Source organism: Oncorhynchus keta, chromosome 19, assembly GCF_023373465.1.
Source record: "Oncorhynchus keta strain PuntledgeMale-10-30-2019 chromosome 19, Oket_V2, whole genome shotgun sequence".
Taxonomy (NCBI): Eukaryota; Metazoa; Chordata; class Actinopteri; order Salmoniformes; family Salmonidae; genus Oncorhynchus; species Oncorhynchus keta.
This window is the reverse complement of record NC_068439.1, coordinates 42,727,112-42,747,507: the sequence shown is the minus strand read 5'-3', so window position 1 is coordinate 42,747,507 and position 20,396 is coordinate 42,727,112. Positions and strand designations below refer to the sequence as shown.

General features: G+C 42.3%; 1 protein-coding gene across 2 annotated transcripts; it reads right to left on the bottom strand.

Annotated features, from left to right (window-relative positions):
- Positions 1-10,722: 10,722 nt before the first annotated feature.
- On the bottom strand, positions 10,723-16,697 carry crabp2b (cellular retinoic acid binding protein 2, b). 2 transcript variants are annotated; one of them, XM_052470623.1, is made up of 4 exons: positions 16,538-16,697; positions 16,304-16,418; positions 14,504-15,180; positions 10,723-14,363 (listed from the first exon to the last, which is right to left on the bottom strand). In XM_052470623.1, the coding sequence occupies exons 2-3, from the start codon at positions 16,383-16,385 to the stop codon at positions 14,840-14,842; spliced, it is 423 nt and encodes a 140-aa protein (XP_052326583.1). In that variant the 5' UTR covers positions 16,386-16,418; positions 16,538-16,697; the 3' UTR covers positions 10,723-14,363; positions 14,504-14,839. The 2 variants fall into 2 exon arrangements, with proteins under 2 accessions (XP_052326583.1, XP_052326582.1); XM_052470622.1 differs by having other exon boundaries at positions 16,304-16,653.
- Between the last annotated feature and the right edge of the window lie 3,699 nt (positions 16,698-20,396).

The following is a 20,396-nucleotide window of genomic DNA, read 5'->3' as shown; positions in this document are numbered from 1 at the left end:
GTTTTGCATATGCAACATATCGAAACGCAAGGAATAGTGTTTTTGCAATTTGTTACAGCTGATGTCCGGCGCCATATTTTCTTAAAGGAAACTCTGAAATGGCATATGGTCTCCAATTAGATGGAAACCTAGCTATAGACATCCTAAAACTATATACTGTATAGACAGCCTACAGTATATAAAGGAAGAGAAGCACCAGGGCACACTGCCTTCATATCATAGGCCTGCAGTAGCTAAAGCTAGGCACACCATACCAAACCATCACAAAAGTTTCTAAACTTTATTAGGGTAGTATCAAAAGTAAGTCAAGCTATTGTCTATATGGAAAATACATGCAGAAGAGGGAATGTAAACCAGGGAAAAATTGTACTATCCTCCCCTATGCCCAATAACAAAAACACAACCCTCCCCAAAGCAACAACAAAAAAGTTGAACAACCCTATTTTGGACCACCCCTTCCCCCCAGTACATTTCAATCTATCCCTTAGGTGATTAAAACTTGGAATTCCGTTACCAAGTCGGTAACAGAATTGCTGAAGAATCGGTAATGGAATATCTGCAATTGAATTTTGCCATGTCTTTTGTAGATATCTATGATTGGTTCAGATTTGGTCTGATCCACAGCAACCAAATTTTGTCTTGGTTGGGGAGCAGAGTGTCACGCTCTGACCTTATATCCTTTTGTATGTTTCTATTTTAGGTTGGTCAGGGCGTGAGTTGGGGTTTGTTCTATGTTTGGTATTTCTATGTGTTTTGGCTTGGTATGGTTCCCAATCAGAGGCAGCTGTCAATCTTTGTCTCTGATTTAGAACCATACTTAGGTAGCCTGTTTTCCCACTCTTGTTTGTGGGTGGTTGTTTTCTGTTTAGTGTATGTCACCTTGCAGAACTGTTTTGTTTCTTCCATTCACTTCGTTATTTTGTTTTTGTGTGTTCAGTTAATAAATTAAGATGGATACTTACCACGCTGCGCATTGGTTCGATATTTCATACTCGTCGTCAGACGACGAAGATATCCGTTACACAGAGCTCATTAAAATGATAGCCAGCATGTAGAATAATACTTTGTGTAACTATTTAGGATACATCCCCATGAAAAGAATGACATTCATATTCATAATTATGCATTTCTGTGTAGTACAGATCAGGGACCCATGATGAAATTCCGTTAGCACAATTCCATTATTGAACAAGTTACTGTAATTCAATAAGAAAAAAAATAATAATTTCAAAGCCAATGTGTCATGTCATAGCTGACACCCCATTTTTTTCTGCAGACATTTTGCATCTCTTACCAAACTTTGCATCTCCCCATTCTTCCAGTGAATGTGTTTTTGTAAAATGTTCAGTGTACATGGTTAAAAGTAGCCCTTGTGCATAGTTGTGTAGTTGGTTAAACTTTGAAATCAATGTTTTTTGTTTGGCTCACATTTTAAAACCAGTGTCTCAGCGCAATTCCGTTAACGTGGAATTGCCCTTGTTCTATCAATGACTCTGTTTAAATACACTTCCTTTATTCTGTTGGTATCTGTACCTTTGTGTGCTTGTGTGACAGAGGAAGCAATCTTGAGGTGTTGCAAATAATATAATGACACCTTTCTTAAATCAGCCTAGAGGATCGTTATAATCTGCAGATTCTGAACAGTCATGTAAGAATTGTAAGAATGATTTGCGTTGCAGTTGCATGTGGGGTTGTTGTCATGTAGGCCTAGTATTAAAGCCTTGGTTGGGGTCAGCAAAGGGGTCTGTAATTCCTTAGTTACTAAAGATGTGTTATCTCCCAGGTGATGATGAGGCATAGAGTGAGAATACCCTGTAGAGTGGACACACACACACGTACACCCTGGGTCAACACAATTTCGTTAAATTCAACCTGTTAAGAAAATAAATACCTATCAAGTTGTCCAATCCATGCTTACGTCTAAGCTGTGCTCTGCACTGTGCTGAAATTCATCATCATTAAAGTAATACAAGTCAACTGTGAATCCACTGTCTATCATCTGTGCCCTAACCAGCACCAAAGAGCGAACCACCCCCTCAGGTGTTACAGTCCCCTAAGCTCTCCCCAACAGACTGGGTAGGGCAAAGGCCTATCTCTGATATCAATATAGCTCACTCACTCATGGAATCATGGACATTGACATTATAGGGCTGTGCAATAGCATTATGTGCAATGCTCAGGGTACGTGTAATATAGAGTATATGAGGGAGGCTGGGGGGGGCACAGCTAAGTAATGTGGAAGGGAGGGGTAAGAGTCCTAAGCTGTCATTCTTGTTTTGTTTTTCATGAATTTCTGTATTTTTTGTTATGTCTGGCCTATGCCATGTCAACAACTAAGAAGGACATGGTGACCTCTGGTGGGCAAGCTGAGCCTTACACCAAAGCCGAGTCCTACACCGAAGCGTGAACGACAACTACCCCATCCCCAGGGTGGATTGGTTGAACAGAGAGAAGACAGACATTACAAGTAAATACATTACATTTCTTACCCAGATGGGCGGTGGTTCATGTGCAAAGTATTTGTTTTTACTTTGAGGGTAGTTTACAAATGTATCCAAGTGTTGTCTCTCTTCGTCTCTCCCTCGCTTTATCTTTCTCCACCCCCTTTCCATTGTGTAACAAACCGTCATATCGTGCCAGTCCACTCGGGACTTTTATCTCATGTAAGTGTGTTTGCGTATTGTGTGTTATTATTTAGATAGTAAATAAATCATTAAATCAATTGGTGTAGTACTGAATTATCAGAAAAGGCTGGGGTTCTTGCAGATTCAAGAGGTCTTCAACAATCAGAATGAGACTGATATGAGGTAAGGATTAATAAGTGACTGTTATTGATGTAAGAGATATCTATATATCTTTAGAGTTTAATTCGGGAGATGGAAACTCGTGAACCAAATTCTTCCTTGGTGCCCCAAATTCCTAATAAGTTAATTGTTACATGATTCATTTAATCTGGTAGGTAATTATTAGACAAATCTAGAAGAAAAAGAAATGCACATCTATTTAGGCGAGGTGCTGGCTAGTGGAGTAGAAAACTTGAAAATAAAGGAGAGCCGCACACTTTAGGAGCTCAGATGCTCAGATGTTGGATATTCCATTTTTGCATCTGAGCTCCTAGAGTGTGCGGCTCTCCTTTATTTTCAAATTATGAGACAAATAACAGTCATCACGTTGATGAAAGTGACGTCATGACACATTGATAATCTTAAAATGAGGGACAGATGTAAATGAATCGCTAATCACATTTGTATTTATTTATTTCACCTTTATTTAACCAGGTAGGCAAGTTGAGAGCAAGTTCTCATTTACAATTGCGACCTGGCCAAGATAAAGCAAAGCAGTTTGACACATACAACAACAGAGTTACACATGGAGTAAAACAAACATACAGTCAATAATACAGTAGAAAAATAAGTCTATGTACAATGTGAGCAAGTGAGGTGAGATAAGGGAGGTAAAGGCAAAAAAAGGCCATGGCGGCAAAGTAAATACAATATAGCAAGTAAAACACTGGAATGGTTGATTTGCAGTGGAAGAATGTGCAAATTAGAGATAGAAATAATGGGGTGCAAAGAAGCTAAATAAATAAAGTAGAGAAAGAGGTACTTGTTTGGGCTAAATTATAGATGGACTATGTTCAGGTGCAGTAATCTGGTGACAGCTGGTGCTTAAAGCTAGTGAGCGAGATATGTGTTTCCAGTTTCTGAGATTTTTGTAGTTCGCTCCAGTCATTGGCAGCAGAGAACTGGAAGGAGAGGCGGCCAAAGGAATAATTGGTTTTGGGGGTGACCAGAGAGATATACCTGCTGGAGCGCGTGCTACGAGTGGGTGCTGCTATGGTGACCAGTGAGCTGAGATAAGGGGGGACTTTACCTAGAAAGGTCTTGTAGATGACCTGGAGCCAGTGGGTTTGGCGACGAGCATGAAGCGAGGGCCAGCCAACGAGAGCGTACAGGTCGCAGTGGTGGGTAGTATATGGGGCTTTGGTGACAAAACGGATGGCACTGTGATAGACTGCATCCAATTTATTGAGTAGGGTATTGGAGGCTATTTTGTAAATGACATCGCCGAAGTCGAGGATTAGTAGGATGGTCAGTTTTATAAGGGTATGTTTGGCAGCATGAGTATAGGATGCTTTGTTGCGAAATAGGAAGCCAATTCTAGATTTAACTTTGGATTGGAGATGTTTGATGTGAGTCTGGAAGGAGAGTTTACAGTCTAACCAGACATCTAGGTATTTGTAGTTGTCCACATATTCAGAGCCGTCCAGAGTAGTGATGTTGGACAGGCGGGCAGGTGCAGACAGTATTCGGTTGAGGAGCATGCATTTAGTTTTACTTGTATTTAAGAGCAATTGGAGGCCACGGAAGGAGAGTTGTATGGCATTGAAGCTCGCCTGTAGGGTTGTTAACACAGTGTCCAAAAGAAGGGCCAGATGTATACAGAATGTTCTCGTCTGCGTAGAGGTGGATCAGAGACTCACCAGCAGCAAGAGCGACATCATTGATGTATACAGAGAAGAGAGTCGGTCCAAGAATTGAACCCTGTGGCATAACCATAGAGACTGCCAGAGGCCCGGACAACAGACCCTTTGATTTGACACACTGAACTCTATCAGAGAAGTAGTTGGTGAACCAGGCGAGGCAATCATTTGAGAAACCAAGGCTGTCGAGTCTGCCGATGAGGATGTGGTGATTGACAGAGTCGAAAGCCTTGGCCAGGTCAATGAATACGGCTGCACAGTATTGTTTCTTATCGATGGTGGTTAAGATATCGTTTAGGACCTTGAGCGTGGCTGAGGTGGACCCATGACCAGCTCTGAAACCAGATTGCATAGCGGAGAGGGTATGGTGGGATTCAAAATGGTCGGTAGTCTGTTTGTTGACTTGGCTTTCGAAGACCTTAGAAAGCAGGGTAGGAAAGATATAGGTCTGTAGCAGTTTGGGTCAAGAGTGTCCCTCCCTTTGAAGAGGGGGATGACCGCAGCTGCTTTCCAATCTTTGGGAATCTCAGATGACACGAAAGAGAGGTTGAACAGGCTAGTAATAGGGGTGGCAACAATCATTTTAGAAAGAAAGGGTCCAGATTGTCTAGCCCAGCTGATTTGTAGGGGTCCAGATTTTGCAGCTCTTTCAGAACATCAGCTGACTGGATTTGGGAGAAGGAGAAATGGGGAATGCTTGGGCGAGTTGCTGTGGGGTGTGCAGTGCTGTTGACCGGGGTAGGGGTAGCCTGGTGGAAAGCATGGCCAACCGTAGAAAAATGCTGATTGAAATTCTCAATTACAGTGGATTTATCGGTGGTGACAGTGTTTCCTATCTTCAGTGCAGTGGGCAGCTGGGAGGAGGTGTTCTTATTATCCATGGACTTTACAGTGTCCCAGAACTTTTTTGAGTTTGTGTTGCAGGAAGCAAATTTCTGCTTGAAAAAGCTACCCTTGGCTTCTCTAACTGCCTGTGTATATTGGTTTCTAGCTTCCCTGAAAAGTTGCAAATCACGGGGGCTGTTCGATGCTAATGCAGAATGCCATAAGATGTTTTTGTGTTGGTTAAGGGCTGGTTCTAAATTTCTTGAATGGGGCATGCTTATTTAAGATGGTGAGGAAGGCATTAAAAAATAATAACCAGGCATCCTCTACTGACAGGATGAGATCAATATCCTTCCAGGATACCCCGGCCAGGTCGATTAGAAAGGCCTGCTCGCTGAAGTGTTAGGACAGAACTCTGCAGGCTATCTTTGCAGTAGATTGCAACACCACCCCCTTTGGCCGTTCTATCTTGTTTGAAAATGTTGTAGTTAGGGATGAAAATGTCTTAATTTTTTGTGGTCTTCCTAAGCCAGGATTCAGACACGGCTAGAACATCCGGGTTGGCAGAGTGGGCTAAAGCAGTGAATAAAACAAACTTAAGGAGGAGGCTTCTAATGTTAACATGCATGAAACCAAATCCAATCAAATCAAATCAAGTTTTATTTGTCACATACACATGGTTAGCAGATGTTAATGTGAGTGTAGCAAAATGCTTGTGCTTCTAGTTCCGACAATGCAGTAATAACCAACAAGTAATCTAACTAACAATTCCAAGACTACTGTCTTATACACAGTGTAAGGGGATAAAGAATATGTACATAAAGATATATGAATGAGTGATGGTACAGAGCAGCATAGGCAAGATACAGTAGATGGTATTGAGTACAGTATAAACATATGAGATGAGTATGTAAACAAAGTGGCATAGTTAAAGTGGCTAGTGATACATGTATTGCATAAGGATGCAGTCGATGATATAGAGTACAGTATATACGTATGCATATGAGATGAATAATGTAGGGTATGTAACATTATATAAGGTAGCATTGTTTAAAGTGGCTAGTGATATATTTACATCATTTTCAATTCCCATTATTAAAGTCAATTCTGTGTTGGCAACAACCACTCAATGTTAGTGGTGGCTGTTTAACAGTCTGATGGCCTTGAGATAGAAGCTGTTTTTCAGTCTCTCGGTCCCAGCTTTGATGCACCTGTACTGACCTCGCCTTCTGGATGATAGCGGGGTGAACAGGCAGTGGCTCGGGTGGTTGTTGTCCTTGATGATCTTTATGGCCTTCCTGTAACATCGGGTGGTGTAGGTGTACTGGAGGGCAGGTAGTTTGCCGCCGGTGATGCGTTGTTCAGACCTCACTACCCTCTGGAGAGCCTTACGGTTGTGGGCGGAGCAGTTGCCGTACCAGGCGGTGATACAGCCCGCCAGGATGCTCTCGATTGTGCATCTGTAGAAGTTTGTGAGTGCTTTTGGTGACAAGCCGAATTTCTTCAGCCTCCTGAGGATGAAGAGGCGCTGCTGCGCCTTCTTCACGATGCTGTCTGTGTGAGTGGACCAATTCAGTTTGTCTGTGATGTGTATGCCGAGGAACTTAAAACTTGCTACCCTCTCCACTACTGTTCCATCGATGTGGATAGGGGGGTGTTCCCTCTGCTGTTTCCTGAAGTCCACAATCATCTCCTTAGTTTTGTTGACGTTGAGTGTGAGGTTATTTTCCTGACACCACACTCCGAGGGCCCTCACCTCCTCCCTGTAAACTTGACGATTAAGTTGGAGGCGTGCGTGGCCACGCAGTCGTGGGTGAACAGGGAGTACAGGAGAGGGCTCAGAACGCACCCTTGTGGGGCCCCAGTGTTGAGGATCAGCGGGGTGGAGATGTTGTTGCCTACCCTCACCACCTGGGGGCGGCCCGTCAGGAAGTCCAGTACCCAGTTGCACAGGGCGGGGTCGAGACCCAGGGTCTCGAGCTTGATGACGAGCTTGGAGGGTACTATGGTGTTGAATGCCGAGCTGTAGTCGATGAACAGCATTCTCACATAGGTATTCCTCTTGTCCAGATGGGTTAGGGCAGTGTGCAGTGTGGTTGAGATTGCATCGTCTGTGGACCTATTTGGGCGGTAAGCAAATTGGAGTGGGTCTAGGGTGTCAGGTAGGGTGGAGGTGATATGGTCCTTGACTAGTCTCTCAAAGCACTTCATGATGACGGAAGTGAGTGCTACGGGGCGGGGCGGTAGTCGTTTAGCTCAGTTACCTTAGCTTTCTTGGGAACAGGAACAATGGTGGCCCTCTTGAAGCATGTGGGAACAGCAGACTGGTATAGGGATTGGTTGAATATGTCCGTAAACACACCGGCCAGCTGGTCTGCGCATGCTCTGAGGGCGCGGCTGGGGATGCCGTCTGGGCCTGCAGCCTTGCGAGGGTTAACACGTTTAAATGGTCTTTAAGAGTTTATTCGGAAGATAACAGCTCTATAAATATTATTTTGTGGGCCCCGACTCTCTAGTTAATTACATTTACATGATTAGCTCAATCAGGTAATTACATTTACATTACATTTAAGTCATTTAGCAGACGCTCTTATCCAGAGCGACTTACAAATTGGTGCATTCACCTTATGACATCCAGTGGAACAGCCACTTTGCAATAGTGCATCTAAATCTTTTAGGGGGGTGAGAAGGATTACTTATCCTATCCTAGGTATTCCTTAAAGAGGTGGGGTTTCAGGTGTCTCCGGAAGGTGGTGATTGACTCCGCTGTCCTGGCGTCGTGAGGGAGTTTGTTCCACCATTGGGGGCCAGAGCAGCGAACAGTTTTGACTGGGCTGAGCGGGAACTGTACTTCCTCAGTGGTAGGGAGGCGAGCAGGCCAGAGGTGGATGAACGCAGTGCCCTTGTTTGGGTGTAGGGCCTGATCAGAGCCTGGAGGTACTGAGGTGCCGTTCCCCTCACAGCTCCGTAGGCAAGCACCATGGTCTTGTAGCGGATGCGAGCTTCAACTGGAAGCCAGTGGAGAGAGCGGAGGAGCGGGGTGACGTGAGAGAACTTGGGAAGGTTGAACACCAGACGGGCTGCGGCGTTCTGGATGAGTTGTAGGGTTTAATGGCACAGGCAGGGAGCCCAGCCAACAGCGAGTTGCAGTAATCCAGACGGGAGATGACAAGTGCCTGGATTAGGACCTGCGCCGCTTCCTGTGTGAGGCAGGGTCGTACTCTGCGGATGTTGTAGAGCATGAACCTACAGGAACGGGCCACCGCCTTGATGTTAGTTGAGAACGACAGGGTGTTGTCCAGGATCACGCCAAGGTTCTTAGCGCTCTGGGAGGAGGACACAATGGAGTTGTCAACCGTGATGGCGAGATCATGGAACGGGCAGTCCTTCCCGGGAGGAAGAGCCGCTCCGTCTTGCCGAGGTTCAGCTTGAGGTGGTGATCCGTCATCCACACTGATATGTCTGCCAGACATGCAGAGATGCGATTCGCCACCTGGTCATCAGAAGGGGGAAAGGAGAAGATTAATTGTGTGTCGTCTGCATAGCAATGATAGGAGAGACCATGTGAGGTTATGACAGAGCCAAGTGACTTGGTGTATAGCGAGAATAGGAGAGGGCCTAGAACAGAGCCCTGGGGGACACCAGTGGTGAGAGCGCGTGGTGAGGAGACAGATTCTCGCCACGCCACCTGGTAGGAGCGACCTGTCAGGTAGGACGCAATCCAAGCGTGGGCCGCGCCGGAGATGCCCAACTCGGAGAGGGTGGAGAGGAGGATCTGATGGTTCACAGTATCGAAGGCAGCCAATAGGTCTAGAAGGATGAGAGCAGAGGAGAGAGAGTTAGCTTTAGCAGTGCGGAGCGCCTCCGTGATGCAGAGAAGAGCAGTCTCAGTTGAATGACTAGTCTTGAAACCTGACTGATTTGGATCAAGAAGGTCATTCTGAGAGAGATAGCGGTAGAGCTGGCCAAGGACGGCACGTTCAAGAGTTTTGGAGAGAAAAGAAAGAAGGGATACTGGTCTGTAGTTGTTGACATCGGAGGGATCGAGTGTAGGTTTTTTCAGAAGGGGTGCAACTCTCGCTCTCTTGAAGACGGAAGGGACGTAGCCAGCGGTCAGGGATGAGTTGATGAGCGAGGTGAGGTAAGGGAGAAGGTCTCCGGAAATGGTCTGGAGAAGAGAGGAGGGGATAGGGTCAAGCGGGCAGGTTGTTGGGCGGCCGGCCGTCACAAGACGCGAGATTTCATCTGGAGAGAGAGGGAGAAAGAGGTCAGAACATAGGGTATGGCAGTGTGAGCAGAACCAGCGGTGTCGTTTGACTTAGCAAACGAGGATCGGATGTCGTCGACCTTCTTTTCAAAATGGTTGACGAAGTCATCTGCAGAGAGGGAGGAGGGGGGGGAGGAGGATTCAGGAGGGAGGAGAATGTGGCAAAGAGCTTCCTAGGGTTAGAGGCAGATGCTTGGAATTTAGAGTGGTAGAAAGTGGCTTTAGCAGCAGAGACAGAGGAGGAAAATGTAGAGAGGAGGGAGTGAAAGGATGCCAGGTCCGCAGGGAGGCGAGTTTTCCTCCATTTCCGCTCGGCTGCCCGGAGCCCTGTTCTAATATTAATTACGGATAAATTATTTTATAGAATAGCATGTCATATCACTTAATCCAGCATAGCCAAAGACACAACACTTCCTAGAAGTCATAGAGGGTGCATGGAGGGACATGTGATAATGTCAAATCTTAGCAAGTCTTTATTCATATTGGACATCAGATTTATTGAATTCTCCATGTGGTCTATAGTAAAAGGTACTTCATTTAATATAACAGGCTTTTAAAATTCATTATTGGTGCATAACTTCTACTTAACACATCAAAGTGACACAAAATGCATTAATTTCATGGAACAACCCAATACACGTGAAGTTCTGCCCGTTGGACAATGGTTGCAATGCTCTCGTCAAGTTAGTTTGTTTATTTGGCATAAGCACATGAACGAAATCGAGTCACTACTTGACCGATAATGTGTAATGTTTGTAGTAGAATGTTTTGTAGTATTTTTGTTGCAATTTCATTTTTTTATATGTATGTTACTGCTTTTGGTATGTTTTTGGTATGTGTCAAGTACAATGAAAATGCAGCAGCCTATTAGAAGACTTGGAGGCATGGCTTGTTGGGGTTATGGCTTTGGCTTAGTGCTTTTTGGCTTCCCTCAAATGATCATACCAGTTAATGTGTTTTGTTGTGTTCTGTGATTAAAGGTATTGTATGTTGTCAGTTTTGCAGTCTTAATAAGATTGACATACTGTAAGTGCATGTGATAAGAGTGACCATTTTGTTACAATATGATTTCACTAAACATTTCCAAATGTATTTAATGTAACGGCGTTCTTCGTTTGTAGAAAGAGAGTCGGACCGAAATGCAGCGTGGTGGTTACTCATATCTTTAATGAAACAATCGCGATACATGAAATAACTTCTACAAATACAAAACAACAAACGGAACGTGAAATCTAATTACAGCCTATCTGGTAAACACTACACAGAGACAGGAACAATCACCCACGAAATACAAAGCGAAACCCAGGCTACCTAAATACGGTTCCCAATCAGAGACAACGAGAATCACCTGACTCTGATTGAGAACCGCCTCAGGCAGCCCTGGCCTGATCAAACAATCAACGAAAACACAAAACACTAAGACCAAGGCGTGACATTTAAAATATATATTTACCAAATATATCAGTAAATTAATCAGAAAATATATTCTTTAATGTATTTCAGAATGTATTTTGAAATACATTAAATACATTTTCTGATGCTTTTGATATATATTGTGATTACATTTTACATACATTGATATATAGATTTGAAATACACTTTGTAATATACACCCATTTAGTAGGTTGAAGGATTCAAGTTCCTTGGTGTCCCCCTCAAGAGACCTCTGAAGATTTGATATTGGTCCTCAGATCCTCAAAAAGTTCTACAGCTGCACCATCGAGAGCATCCTGACTGGTTGCATCATCGCCTGGTATGGCAACTGCTCGGCCTCTGACCGCAAGGCACTACAGCGGGTAGTGTGAACGGCCCAGTACATCACTGGGGCCAAGCTTCCTGCCATCCAGGACCTCTATACCAGGTGGTGTCAAAGGAAGGCCCTAAAAATTGTCAAAGACTCCAGCCACCCTACTCATAGACTGTTCTCTCTGCTACCGCATGGAAAGCGGTACCGGAGTGCCAAGTCTAGGTCCAAGACGCTTCTAAACAGATTCTACGCCCAAGCCATAAGACTCCTGAACATCTAATCAAATGGCTACCCAGACTATTTGCATTGCCCCTCCCCTATTTTACACCGTTGCTCCTCTCTGTTGTTATCATCTATGCATAGTCACTTCAATAACCATACCTACATGTGCATATTACCTCAACTAACCTGCACATTGATCCTGTACCGGTCCCCCCCCTGTATATATAGTCTCGCTATTGTTATTTTATTGCTGCTCTTTAATGGTGGTCACACCAGCTACTGACTGGTTTTCTGATCCATGCCCTACTTTTTTACGGTATCCACCACCAACAGATGCATGTCTGTATTCCCAGTCATGTGATATCTATAGATTAGGGCCTAATGAATTTATTTCAATTGACTGATTTCCTGAAATAAACATTAACTCAGTAAAATCTTTGAAATGGTTGCATGTTGCGTTTCTATTTTTTGTTCAGTGTAGTTATGAGGTTGGGAGATTGGGAACCTATATGGGCTAGCCAAAGCCAACTTCATAAAATTGCTAGGTGGCTAGTATTATTACAGAGAAACAATAACAGGACAAATCTGGTGGGGCACGTGCCCCTGTGCCCCCTATAGGCATGACGCCTCTGATCGCATATACAGTGCATTCGGAAACTATTCAGACACCTTGACTTTCCACATTTTGTTATGTTACAGCCTTATTCTAAAATTGATTAAATAAAAATAGTTCCCCATTTCTCTACACACAATACCCCATAATGACAAAGCGAAAACAGGTTTTTAGACATTTTTGCAAATGTATTAAAAATAAAAAACAGAAGTACCTTATTCACATAAGTATTCAGACCCTTTGCTGTGAGACTCGAAATCCTGTTTTCATTGATCATCCTTGAGATGTTTCTACAACTTGATTGGAGTCCACCTGTAGTAAATTCAATTGATTGGAAATTATTTGGAATGGCACACATCTGTCTATATAAGGTCCCACAGTTGACAGAGCAAAAACCAAGCCACGAGTTCGAAGGAATTGTCCGTAGAGCTCCGAGACAAGATTGTGTCTCAACACAGATCTGGGGAAGGGTATAAAAAAATGTTTTGGCAGCATTGAATGTCCTCAAGAACACAGTGGCCTCTTATCATTCATAAATGAGAAAAGTTTGGAACCACCAAAGACTCTTCCTAGAGTTGGCCACCCGGCCAAACGAAGCAAACTAATTTTCAGACCAGAGCGGAAGGACCGTTTAAAAAAATATATACATATACGCATATCAGTTAGAGTATGGATTAATTAAGTTTGGATGAATGCATCAACACTTTTGACTGAACTGTCTGTTTGAAATGGGAGCTATGCACCTCAGGTTACATAACTCACTCTCACTTCATTCATTCACTCACTCACTTACCCAGTGAGTTTATTGTGAAAACACACAGTTTGGGGAAATGAAGCCCAGGAAACCTGATGCTGGCTCAGCACAGTGAGTAAATCTGAGGAGGACCTCAGAGGGCTTGGCTGCGTTCAAAATGGGACTCTATTCGCTACATTCTTCACTACTTATGACCAGAGCCCTATATAGGCAATAGGCTGCGATTTGGGACCCTTGGCACACAGTCTGCAAATCTGGAAAAACCATCACTGCCTATGGACAGAGTAAGCATTCTCTCTCCTCAGGAAGTGCACGAGAGATCCTGCACTGTTCAATCCATTCTTCAGTCCATTATTTTCTAAGAACTGAACCGTCCTCCCAAGTATGTGTTAATGTAAGTGTGACTGTATTTTGTTTCGGCTGCCGGCCGAGTCCAGGGAAGAGGGGGTGGGGAACCTTTTATTGAGCTCATACTGTAAGTAGGTACAGCTGGGAAGGAGAGCGGAGGGAATAGCACCGTTCTCAATATGAAATGATTTTGTTATTGTCCCTCACACTCATTCTTTCCCTACCGCTCCTGTTTTTTCCTCTTGCCAAATGAGAGACAAGGGGAGTATAATATGTTGTTCATAAAATATGGATTCTCTCTTGGAGTATAAAAACTTTAATGAACAAAATGGTAAGGGATGAGAGCACATAGAGAAAGGGGTGTGTAGGAGAGAAGGGCAGCAGTTGTCGTTGGGGGTTAACTGCCTTGCTCAAGGGCAGAATGGCTGATTTTTCCACATTGTTGGCTCAGGGATTTGAACCAGCAACCTTTTGGTTACTAGCCCAGCACAATTGACTGCTAGGCTACTTGTCAAAGAGGCCAAGTGGCATGGAAGTGGCAGGGAGGGGTGGAAAATAAATGAGGGATGCAAACAAAGATCTTAGGCAGAGGATAGAAGTTGAAAGGAGGTGGTATGGAGAGAGAGAAAGTCAGAACAGCGGTGATGGACAAGGTCTCGGTTTGAATCAGAAAGCTGATAAAAAAATCAGGTTTTGGAAATACATGAGCAATTTGTAATTGTTTTAACAACATTTTGAGGATGGTTTACAGTTGCTTTGGTAAAAAATATGAGTTTTCATGCGGTATACTGAGAATGAATACAGCTTTGGTTGTGTAGGAAAAACGATACCATTACAAGCTAATACGAGAACATAAAACGGACACAACATCAAAATAAACTGACACAAGGCTTTCACAACAGTCAAACTCTGTCTGACAAAAAGCACACCACTGACATCTTGTTAACCACAATCTGAATGACTGGAAGATTAAATAAGCAAACAGAACAGGTAGAAATTAAGAAAAGTGAAAAAAGAGGCACAAAATGAAACGTTTGACAGTCTTGAAAGTTTTCATTCTCGTTGATACACTCTGGTGCACACGACATCCCCAGCGCTCATTATCTGAAAGAAAATTATAACTAAATTAATACAAAACTCTGATAAATCAAACACATATATTTGCCCCCATTTACAGTTAAAGCCTAACATGCAAATACAGGAGTAGAATTACCGTTTATAGGCAATAAAAATGGACTCTTTACCAAAATCAGTTCACCATCATTGGTCACTTCACGGGTCCAGGCAGTCTTAGGGCCCTCCCCTTTCTGCAAAATCTGCTCACAGCTGATCTTGCTATCTGTCTCCCAGCGAGGGTACTCTGGAGATCATAGGAGGAAGGCCAAGCAAGGATTGTAGTGAAGTGGTTAGATAGAAAGACACAGTAGATCTGTGTGTGACCCTGAGGCTTCTCATTTGGTACTCAGTACTGTTGCAGCATGTTACTGCTTCCTCAAGTCTGTTAGACGGTATGTTTGCTGCCCTCTACAAACCATATAAAAAGTAAGAATAGTAAACCATTACCAAGAACAACTATCAAGTTACACACAGATTATTTCCACATGCTTATACAGACCCCTAATTTCATACACTGGCAAAATAATTTCATAGTCCTGGCAAAATATGCACATATGGTAACAAAAATATTTCATGCAACATATGTGGAGATGAAGATGATGAAGAGTGTGGAAATGGAGTATTACCGTGCAGAGGCGTCCATCCACTGTGGTCTCATTGAAGGACTGTCCCACGGTGAAGGAGACATGGGTGGTGCGTACGCTGGTGGAGGTCTGGATGGAGAGGCTCTCTCCCTGCTGGGTGATCTCTACTGCAGGCCTGGAGGCTGCAGCCACGGCTATCTTCCTGATAAACACGTTCACACCTGGTCATAGGGGACCAATAAGGTATCACAGGAGTAGATGGAGAATGGAGACCTTGAATGCATCCTAAATGGCACCCTATTCATTACATAGTGCACTACTTTTGAACAGGGCCCTATGGGGCTTTTGAATATATATATATAGGGAATACAGTGCTATTTGGGATGCATCTATTGATGAAAAGCCATATCACAGCCATCATTCATAACCATTATTTTATGGGTAGTGGAAAAGACATCAGAGGGGAGGGTTTGATCTCAGACAGAGCTCTCATTCATTCAACCTTAAGGGATGATTAGTATAGACTTTCATACAATTAACAGGATGTTACTCAACTAAATGAATGAATAATCAGACTGAATTCCATTCCTCTCGCCTATTCAAATGAACATTCTTATCCCTAAATAAAAATCTGACAAACCTTCTCATTTGAAAGATTATTTTTTGCCTGGAGCGAAATTGCTCTTTGGAGGGATATATTTCAGGGGGCCCATTTCAGGGGCCCCTGAAAGCAGTTTACACTGGATTTAATTACAATCTCATGAGGAATGGGTAATAACTAGGTAAAATATAACATTCCTCCACAGGTTATTTGTCTTTACATTTTAATGGATGCCACTGACTGGCCCTTGTGACCTTTCTGTGTGTGTGCGTATGCGCGCGTGCATGCGTGCAGGAGTGTGTAGGTGGATGGGTGCCTCAAAAAAGATAACCAGGGACTTTTAAAACAATAGATCAAGCAAGATAATTATTAGAAATAATATGGCTAGCTCATAATTACCCATAAAACCAAACACATGCACAGAGGAGAAGAAACACTTGAGGGGTGTGTGCGGCCACAGACCAAGCTGGTTTAACATTTCACCCATAGCCCAGAGTGGGATACTTGACCAAAGGCTTGGGCTCCATAGATAGAAAAAAATAATAATAATTGCAATTGCATAAATATGTGCAACAGTGATTTGTAGAATTTATGATAATCTGAGACTATATCAAAGAGTCGATACATTTACAGACATGTCTAATACAAACATATTTATATATAGAGCGCATTAAGACATTGGAATGTTAGTTATAATAACCAAAAGGCTACGTCCATGTTCATAACAGTATGAAAATGCTCACCCAGTGCTTTCAGGAGTTCTTCAAAGTTTTCAGAAGTCTTCATTTTCCACGTCCCAGAGAAGTCTGCAATATTACGGTCCATTTCAGATGTAACTGTTTGCTATAGTAGTCGATACTTACAGAAGAAAATAGATAACGTTACTATTCAGTTCTCTGCTGACCCTGTGAAAATAAACTGTTTGCAGCTACTTTGATTTTCCTTTGCATTTCGTCTCTCAGGTTGGGTACCGTTACCTGGTCCTCTCTGTTTACTCTATCCCCCCTCCCTCCTTCAGAGGTTGATTCAATCTGGTCGCCGAACTCCCTTCTTTGTCTTATGTTTTGCTTGGTTTAAGCGTGCCGAGCGCGCCCTGGGTGGTAATGAATAGCAATAATCCATCATGGAACCAAAGAACACGTTCCTCTTCTCGAGCATTGGTGGAAGAATCTAGAATTGTGGCTGTAAATTCACTTAAAATAGCCGACTGAGATATCTAGACCCTAGATATATATATTACTATTACAGTATATAATATTGCGTTTTGTAAGCTAGGCTAGATACATTTTCATTAGGTTACAATGTAAACTTTTATATAGTGCCAGTTCTATCGAGTGGGATTTTATTGCCAAACAAACTGCAAGAACATAACCCCTAATTAAGAAAGTATGCTTGCACTTTGAAGTTGAATGGCGCCAGTGCGGTAAATCAGGTTGTGGAAAAACAAGAATTTGGGCAAGTAAGTGATAGGATAAGAAAGTGGTATCATCGGTCCTATTGAAAGCTTCACGTTTGTTAAAGAGGATCCCATCGTAAAGAAGATTAAGATTTTGGAATGTGAAATCAGATAGGTTGGGTTAGCTCCTGTAGAAAGAGGAGAGAAGGAAGTGCAGAGAGCAGTGAGGTGATGCTGATCAATGACCCATGGCAATCGTCACAAACGTTTAGGCCTCAAGACCTTATCTATATGAGGCTATTTCCTATCATGGGCTAGCTCTTCTCAATGAGCACATTAGAAAATTGCATATTCCATATTGACAATATATCAATGAATCAATCAAAACATAATATGGAGTACAAGTCCTTCACTCCCTTGAACTTATTTAAATATAAATACAATTTATTAAATATTCATATATATTTGTAATCATGCCTAATTACGTTCACCAACTGATTCAAGAATTGCAACCTTAAAGCACATAAATTGTTCTTGTTTGATGTGCATGAAAGGGCTCAATTTCTGGGGAAAGGATCATTTCTGAATTTGAACTATTTTAAATAGTACCTCAGAATGGGATGACAAAAAAAAACAGATTCTACTAAAACCGAATACAAGACTGAATGAAAGTATATTCAGAAATGTTACAGTGTAATGCTTTGTGAATTTTCGCCTCCCCCTTCAGATATCTTGAAATGCTTCTCAACGAGATATGTTCTAGACCTCTCTGGAACAGGACACAGTTTCATGTCTTTACATGTGTATGTGTTTACAAAACAACAGACCTCTATTATAAGTAACTGCAGAAAGACCACTATCTCCTCCTTATACAGTTGAAGTTGGAAGTGTACATACACTTTAGCCAAGTACATTTATACTCAGTTTTTCGCAATTCCTGATATTTCATCCGAGTAAAAAATCCCTGTCTTGGGTCAGTTAAGATCACCACTTTATTTTAAGAATGTTAAATGTCAGAATAATAGTAGAGAGAATGATTTATTTCAGCTTTAATTTCTTTCATCACATTCCCAGTGGGACAAAATTTTTCATACGCTCAATTACTATTTGGTAGCATTGCCTTTAAAACTGTTTAACTTGGGTCAAACATTTTGGGTAGTCTTCCACAAGCTTCCCACAATACATTGGGTGAATTTTGGCCCATTCCTCCTGACAGAGCTGGTGTAACTGCGTCAGGTTTGTAGGTCCCCTTGCTTACACACGCTTTTTCAGTTCTGCCCACAAATTTTCTATGGGGTTGAGGTCAGGGCTTTGTGATAGCCACTCCCATACCTTGACTTTGTTGTCCTTAAACCATTTTGCCACAACTTTGGAAGTATGCTTGGGGTCATTGTCCGTTTGGAAGATCCATTTTCGACCAAGCTTTAAACTTCCTTACTGATGTCTTGAGATGTTGCTTGAATATATTCACATAATTTTCCTGGCTCGTGATGCCATCTATTTCGTGAAGTGCACCAGTCCCTCCTGACGCAAAGCTCCCCCACAACATGATGCTGCCACCCCCGTGCTTCACGGTTGGGATGGTGTTCTTCGGCTTGCAAGCCTCCCCCTTTTTCCTCAATGGTCATTATGGCCAAACAGTTCTATTTTTGTTTCATCAGACCAGACGACATTACTCCAAAAAGTATGCTCTTTGTCCCCATGTGCAGTTGCAAACCGTAGTCTGGCTTTTTTATGGCGGTTTTGGAGCAGTGGCTTCTTCCATGCTGAGCGGCCTTTCAGGTTATGTCAATATAGGACTTGTTTTACTGTGGATAAAGTTACTTTTGTACCCATTTCCTCCAGCATCTTCACAGGGTTCTTTGCTGTTGTTTTGGGATTGATTTGCACTTTTCGCACAAAAGTACGTTCATCTCTAGGAAACAGAACGCGCCACCCTCCTGAGCGGTATGACGGCTGCGTGGTCCCATGGTGTTTATACTTGCATACTATTGTTTGTACAGATGAACGTGGTACCTTCAGACGTTTGGAAATTGCTACCAAGGATGATAACAGAATTGTGGAGGTCTACAATTTTTTTTCTGGGGTCTTGGCTGATTTCTTTTGATTTTCCCATGATGTCAAGCAAAGAGGCACTGAGTTTCAAGGTAGTCCTTGAAACACATCCACAGGTGCACCTCCAATTGACTCAAATGATGTCAATTTGCCTATCAGAAGGTTCTAAAGCCATTACATCATTTTCTGGAATTTTCCAAGCTGTTTAAAGGCACAATCAAGTTAGTGTATGTAAAACTTCTGACCCACTGGAATTGTGACTTGCCAAAGCAAGTGAAATAGATAATAAACATAAGTGAAATAAACTATAACAAATGTACAGAAAACATTACAATCACAAAAGTTCCAAAAGAATAAAGACATTTCGAATGTCATATTATGTCTTTATACAGTGTTGTAATGATGTGCAAATAGTTAAAGTATTTGTACACCTCTCTCTCTCTCTCCAAATGTCAAGAGGTAATTACCAACCAATTCTGTCCTGCTGGTTCCGTCTCCTCCACATCCTCTTACAACCCCCCTCCCTCTCCTCTTTCTCCTGTCAAGAACATTTCAACAAGTCTGGATCAGAACTAATACTCCTGGAAACCTAATACTGTGTATTCTACAAACCCCCAAAATTCAACCCAAAACATTTATCTATGTTGTTTGCAGCAGTTCACAATGTATGCAATAGGGTGCCACTTGGACATAGCCTATGAGGCTAAGAGGCTCAGCTGAGGACTGAGTTAGATAAAGGAGAGGAGAAGGTCATCGGAAAAAAATGTGAGGACATCTAGTCTCTGTTGTTATGACGACCAGTATCCTTTCAAATCTCTTGATTGTTCATGTTTCCCCTGAATGCGTTCTCATTTTACAGGACATAATCACAGAGGCGCAATTGAGGGTAACAGTCATTCCCAATGTATGAATGTGTCTTTGTGTCTTCATAGGGCAAATTCCATTTCAATTCAGATGATGTGATGATTGAAATTCTATTCAAGAATTGAAAAAAAAGCCTAAACAAATATTATTTTCATGAATTCATGAATTTTATTTGAATTATTGGATGACCTGAACTGAATGATTTAAAACGGAGCTGAGTGTAATGAATATTGCTACATTAATTAAGCATTCCATAATATGGCCATTTTGTGTTGAGAAATGTTAGTAACTGGTGGAAACATTGAATAAATGTAATGTAATAAAACCAACAAGACTAGTACCAACATATTGATATAGCTTTTATAAAACAGAGCTACCTGGTTAGTAGTAAATCAATATTTACTTACATGATTATGAAACTTAAATCTTATTTTGTCGAATCTAATCAAATGTATTTATATTTAGTTCAAGACAAAAGTCAAGCTTAAGCACAGGATAGGATGTCGATGTAGCGCCATCTT

Coding starts and splice junctions, on each gene's coding strand:
- crabp2b (XM_052470623.1), bottom strand. CDS start 16,385: ATGGACCGTAATATTGCAGACTTCTCTGGGACGTGGAAAATGAAGACT. Junction 15,181..16,303: donor AGAACTCCTGAAAGCACTGG/GTGAGCATTTTC, acceptor CCCTATGACCAG/GTGTGAACGTGTTTATCAGG.